This window comes from Phytophthora parasitica, assembly GCF_000247585.1.
Source record: "Phytophthora parasitica INRA-310 unplaced genomic scaffold supercont2.21, whole genome shotgun sequence".
NCBI classification, from domain to species: domain Eukaryota; phylum Oomycota; class Peronosporomycetes; order Peronosporales; family Peronosporaceae; genus Phytophthora; species Phytophthora nicotianae.
The window spans coordinates 668,481-674,782 of NW_008649007.1; the positions used below are offsets into that span (position 1 = coordinate 668,481).

Consider the following 6,302-nt stretch of genomic DNA (forward strand, 5'->3'; position numbering starts at 1 on the left):
GCCTTCTGGAGCGACATGGTCACATTAGCGAAACTCAGACCAAAGCCGGTGAAAACAGTTAACGCTGGTTTTCCCTATGTAAACCACAAGAAGTCCGGGCGCTTGTCGTTCGAGTCGTATAGCCATTCACCTCCGACTATCTCACCATCAGCGTTCATTTTCAACAGGTACGTATTGCCGAGTGTCTACAACGATTGTTTGCGTTGAACTCGGAGTCCACGGGTGCTAATTATTCTCTGTTGCTCGATTACGGGTTGATCTGTTTGCACTAGATTTGTAGGAAAAATGTTGCTTCCTCTGAGTGGCGGTTGTAGCTTCCTTGCACAGAAGAGCAACACAATGTCAGTGCTGGAAAAAAAAGTAACAGGGGGTAGTATTCAATGTATGAAGTACTGTTGATGGAATCAATGAATTTACTAGCGTGTCTTACCCGTGAGAGGCGCTAAAGCTGAATGCATATCTTCTTATTGGGTTCCAAGCGAATAAGCTCGGCAAATTGCGTGAGCTAGGTTTTCAACTTGGTATTCTAACGAGTCTCCATGGACGAAAGCAAAGCTCCAGATATACACTCCATCCGTTTCCGACACTCGACACCCTGCTACTTGACCGACCCGATGCTCCTTATACGTCTTTTCATTGTTAGTGACATCACTACAGGCCATTTTAATGGTTAACGGGATTCGTTTTAAATAACACTATCAGGCGATCGACGTCATACATGTCAGATTCGCGCTGGAGGGGCCCAGCGAGTGCACGCGGCCGCCCAGGAAGCCCGCGCATCGGAATTGCCGCCATGGTTAGGCCAATCTTTATCTTCCCTAGCAAGTCCAATGACACAATTACGTGTGCACAGGCCCAACCTGTGTACAAGTAACTTTTGCAGGTGAAGCCCAGAGCATTACGAACCGCCTGGATCTGTGAAAAAAAAAGCAAACAGTTAATCTGAGTTCAACGTTATAAATTAAAGCAAATCAATACCTCACCTCATCACAGCTCCACTTAGCACGTAGTGCCAAGGAAGTCATGTCTTCAATCCGACTATCCTCCACGATAACCTGCTGCATAGAAAGAAATTGCACCTCCGCCGTTTTGATGGACTCCTCTTCGCCTAGATTTCCCGTCAACGATTGCTTGAATCTATGACTTACAACACCGCCAGTTAGCTTAAATATAAGATAACAATTATATTGACCTACAATTTCGTACGCCCCGTCGTCACTTTAGCTGCTGCTTTGTTGCTTGTCTCTAACTGCACCACTATGGTGCTCTCACAGTTGATGAAAATTATGGTACGCCCAGTTTTGACTTTGGCGACGCGGTGATTACAGGGGCGAAGCAACTTGTTCTTTGCTTTTATGACGGCTGCTGCATTTAGTGGTCCTGCATTCAAAACATATTCTTAAAAACCAAATTTGGGGTAACTTATAATATGTTCGCGTACCTTCTGTAAAATGACGGTGCTGGTCGAATGCAAGGTTGGTCGCGTCATAAAAAAAGCACTCTAGGCAATACAGAGTTCAACACGGTTACTGTGGCGCGTTCTTGTAGTCTGTAATGATGACTTTAATCACGCGGTGATGTCTTTCAACTGGCTGTTGGGTGGGCAAAAACCTGGTATCGATGAGCTGTAGGCATTTTGGAGCCCTGAAGCCAAGTCTTACTCACCGTGCGATTCCCAAGCCTTTTGGACAATGCTTTGAGTTGCTTCAGCGAACGGGACTTGTGAAGTAGCCAAATGTGAGATTTGACGATGTCTTTGGCGAATCCCTTTCTTTTTTTAAGCCTGGTTTGTTTGAGACACTGCTCATAGCACGTGAGGACCTCTACATGGGGCCACACCATCTCGAGCTCAGACGTAATTGCGTCCGAGTGAGCATTGCTGGCGCTACGAATGTTGACGTCCAATTCGAAGAATAATTTTACATACTCCACCAAAGCACGAAGTATTCGCTCGTATGAAACGTGCTCTCAGTATGCGCAAATATGTAAATCCAAGGGCGAAAACGTTGAACGTAGCTTGGCCCGGAGCTTTCGACCGAAATTCCACCGCAGGCTACTAGTGTCCATCCTCCGAAATGGATCCTATAGGTTCCACCTGTCGGTAGAACTAAAGAATCACCTTGATCACGAACCGCACGTTGAACGTTTTGAAAAAGCGCCCTTGATGCTCACCAATAGAAGGCACCGATACTCCCGTAATGTCGACTGAATGTTCAAATTCATCCAAAACTATCACATCGTTCATTTCAACAACATTGTTTTCATCTGCACGAAAATATTCATCGTGGTCCTAGCAAAGTCTGCTATTTGTCCAGCTTCCTATAACACAAACTTGCTTATTTACCAGCCCTCTCCAGCCTTTTTTAAGGTGCGCTTTACGATTTTCCATTTTTTTTTTCGTGTCGGGTATTAAGGCAAGCATACTGGGATCGCGAAGGTACTTAAACATCATCATGTTGCGAACACGACCGGCTGACATTCCAAGTTTTAGTAGAGCGTTGATTTCTGGTTTAATGACGGGAGATATACATCTAGTCCGTAAGTTGACAACTGAACCGGTATGCTGACCTTTCTGAAAAACCTGAAACCGCATTCCTAAGTCGCCGGCTTGGTGTACGATGCGCTTAATGCTGTGGCGGCAGTCTTGATGTGATCGACACAAACACTCCTTACAAACACGAAATGTCGATATATACCTTGTTTTGTATGTATACGAATTCATTCAAGCGATGAGGGTTTCTCTCGGCGTCTTCCTCAGTGTCAAAGTAGCCGACTCTGACGTAGGAAGATACCTCAGTCAAATTATTGATATCTGCAGACGTGCAGGCTCCTTCAGATTGGCTCGATTTCGACGGATGGTACTAATCATACGCAGCAGGCTATTAGCACTGAAGTTATGCTGGTGGTGAGGGCAACAGACAATCATTGCCTTCCAACAGCGGTTCAGAGAGAATAACAGCTTTTCATACAAATTGAGCACCAACAGGTCAATCAGTATTGAGCGACATAAATTAAGGTTATTCCGGAGTCCACGGGTTTGTGTTTTGTCAATTGGGTACGCCTTTCTATAGAACGCTGAATTGACACTTAACAAAACGATTGCTGAAGGTTTCTCAATATGGTGTTTGCCTGGGTATAAATGGATTCAACCAAGTGAAGGACCTCTCGCAGCAGTGAATCATTAGCAAAATCTATCTCAACAAAGGCTCATCACGTTGACGACGTAGAGGTACACAACCCATTCGAGAAGTATTTTAAAAATACTGTCCAGGCCATTCATACAGCTAGAAACGCAATACGACCGACGAGCTCATTGTTCACTTGTCAGGCTTCAATAGGATAAAACTCAAATAGAAGACACTCCCCCTCCCCTGTATTGCCTGGGTATAAAATCCAAAAACGTATGACATGAAAATGATGGACAGGAACAGGAGTCCATCCTGCCCATTTGTCAATTGATCTCGAGGAAGAGAATACCGCCCGTGTCCAGCACAAGACGAAGCCTATTTCTCCAACCACCGGCGCTGAGAATTATCCAGGTCGCGACGGAGCTATTAAAGATGATGGCACCGTGCCGAAGGACTGACAAGGGCGCGCCTCACAAACCGCAACCTGACATCAACTGCCGGTGGCGATTTTGGTGATCTAAACGTATACTTAGATGGTGCACCGGAGTTAAAGCCGAAGAATCTGCCTACGTCGCCTATCTACCGCCCGTCACTGCGGTCCGGTTCGAACTATCGCGCCTCTCGTGAATCAACGAAACATTTACAGATGGGAGACTTGTGGCCTCCGCGTTGAAGGAAAAGTTTGTTGTAAACGCCAGTTATACGTACCTGTTGGAAATGAACGCTGATGGTGAGATAGTCGGAGGTGAATGGCTATACGACTCGAACGACAAGCGCCCGGACTTCTTGTGGTTTACATAGGGAAAACCAGCGTTAACTGTTTTCACCGGCTTTGGTCTGAGTTTCGCTAATGTGACCATGTCGCTCCAGAAGGCGACAGCATGTTTGGAGTCGAGTTATTAACTGTGACGGGGTGTCACCTTTAGTAAAACTATGTAAATATGCAATGGTTGGCTCCTAGAGCCTCTGGTACCATGTACCAGGTATTACAAGAGTGACAGGTCGCTCTTCATGCAACTTGGGTACGCTTGGGTTCGTACCCCGTTACATTAATAGTGGATCAAAAGAGGAGACCGAATACGGTGAAATTGCTGTGAAGAAGAAAGCGATGATATTTTGGATACGCTAAGGCTATTATAGAATGACAAAAAAAAAACAAGAAGAAAGGAGCAAAAAAAAACAGATCCAATAATATGTGGATCTTAAATATGGAATCTCGCTGTATTTCTTCTTTCACAATATAATAGAGGATACGAAGATGCTCTTAAGAAGTTTTTCAAGGGGACAAAAATAAGGCAAATATCATAGCTATAGCGAAGTCCAACCGTAATAGAACTTCTTACTACTACTACAACTACTAACGTTATATCAAAGCTCAAATGGACGCTCGTTTTGTTTAGTAACCAGGATAAATTATACTGACCTAACTAACGTTAACCAATAAACATTGACACGATCTTCAGAATGCTGGAGCAGCACCTGGAAGTTGTACTGGTATTCGGTGCGTCGTCAGTTGGCGCGTGATGAAGGCAGCGAATTTCTCGATACCCACAGTAGACTGCGGCATCATAATGTGTGGAAACAGTGTGAACACGTGCGGCATGTGCTCGTTCACGTCCAGTTCCACTTGAACACCGTCGGATCGGGCATTCTTGGCCAGGAGCATCGACTGTTTGTGTAGAATGTCGAACTCTGCCGCCTGAATGAAAAGTGGGGGCAAACCTCGCAGATCCGTCTGCAGCATGGCACCTTCGCACCACGACGCACGAGGAGTTTCCTGGACGCAGAAGTCTCGAATCGCATCCAACATGGATTTGGAGATGAAGCAGTGGTCCGACACGGCCACATCGGCCGACAGATCTGCGTACGGGCAGTTGCATAGCGCCGCAAGAGGCATCTCTCGATGAGCGCGACGAAGTCTCAACAGCGTTGCAAGAACCAAACCGCCACCGGCGCTGTCGCCAGCTAGGATGATGTTCTCCGGTGACATCTTCTCGTGCTTAACGAGGTAGTCGAACATGACCATGGCGTCATCCAGAGGTGTGGGGAAGCAGACCTCGGGTAATTTACGGTAGTTGGCCAGTAAGATCTGGACGTCCATCGAAGTCTCAGTGCCACCCCAAGCAGCTCGAAGTTGGCTTTGCACCTGAGATAGTAGACGACTGGTGAACTCGACGAAGAAGCGAGGACTGAAGAGTGCGTAGCCCCCTCCATGGTAGTACAGCACTACGATCCGTCTCTCGTTGTTGCTCCCACCTCTAGAGCGTAGCCATAGATGCTCCAGTCCGTTGTATCGGAAGCTCTCGAGCTTGTGGCCGTGACGCCAACACGCAAAGGCCCCTAGTAGCCGCCCGACGAGTTCGAAGTTGCGTCGGAACGCCAACGCGTTGGGCAACTTAAGGATGTGGCTGCCGTTGCGTTGGCCTGCAGCGAACGCGATGGCCTGGAACCACTCGTACCATAGCGTCCACTCTGGGAACTTGGGGTGACATCCCCGCTTGATGAACTGCAGTACGGCAGCATTGGCCGCTGCACCGACATGACCGGTCAAGGTGCAGACGTCTCTGAACGAGAGACAGAAAGGTCGAAGGAGTTCGTGAACTCCCAGTAGCAACACCAGTTTGATCAGGATGAAGACGTGGTTGAATCCGAGCCATTGCAAGTGAGTCGCATTGACCCATAACGAGATGGAAGCGACGGTGAGGAAGACGGGGAGAGTGTATGCAGCACCGTAGCCCGACGCTCGACCGCTGGCGAATTTCTGAACGTGTTTGCGAACTTGCTTCATTGTGAGAGGTTGGAATGAAGACTTGAGCACAATGAAGCGAGTTGAAGAGTGAAAGGCGATCGCAGAGCTGGAGTCATTGGATCTTGTCCCTCTGCTGGTGAGGCCAGCACGTCGAATTTCGACTCGAAGAGGCGAAGTGACGCCTCGTCTTGGATCTGCATCTTTTGGAGCAACGAAGGCCGTTCGAAAGGGCTCCGCTAAGCTGCTCCATGAAGGGTAGGATAACTTCCAGCGATGAGTGGGAGGTGATGACAGCTGCGGCTGTAGTTGACTGCCCCCACTTGAGTTGCTCAAAGCAGCCTACGATGTCGTTGCCGCATTCCCAATGTGCTGTATGGGCTGGTACAGTATCGTTAGTGTGGTCTCCGCAAAAGCGTAGCGCGTTC

General features: G+C 47.6%; 3 protein-coding genes across 3 annotated transcripts; all 3 read right to left on the bottom strand.

Moving 5' to 3' along the window:
* Positions 1-464: 464 nt before the first annotated feature.
* PPTG_22704 (hypothetical protein) lies at positions 465-1,635 on the bottom strand (the record flags this gene model as incomplete). Its single annotated transcript, XM_008905825.1, has 6 exons — positions 465-651; positions 719-915; positions 984-1,137; positions 1,197-1,380; positions 1,442-1,501; positions 1,590-1,635. 6 exons carry the CDS (start codon positions 1,633-1,635, stop codon positions 465-467), a joined length of 828 nt encoding a protein of 275 aa, XP_008904073.1.
* A 1,816-nt stretch (positions 1,636-3,451) lies between these two features.
* Positions 3,452-3,988, bottom strand: PPTG_22705 (hypothetical protein; the record flags this gene model as incomplete). Its single annotated transcript, XM_008905826.1, has 2 exons — positions 3,452-3,524; positions 3,837-3,988. 2 exons carry the CDS (start codon positions 3,986-3,988, stop codon positions 3,452-3,454), a joined length of 225 nt encoding a protein of 74 aa, XP_008904074.1.
* A 532-nt stretch (positions 3,989-4,520) lies between these two features.
* Positions 4,521-5,916, bottom strand: PPTG_09884 (hypothetical protein; the record flags this gene model as incomplete). The annotated part of the gene is made up of 1 exon (XM_008905673.1): positions 4,521-5,916. One exon carries the CDS (start codon positions 5,914-5,916, stop codon positions 4,588-4,590), a length of 1,329 nt encoding a protein of 442 aa, XP_008903921.1. The 3' UTR covers positions 4,521-4,587.
* Positions 5,917-6,302: the final 386 nt, after the last annotated feature.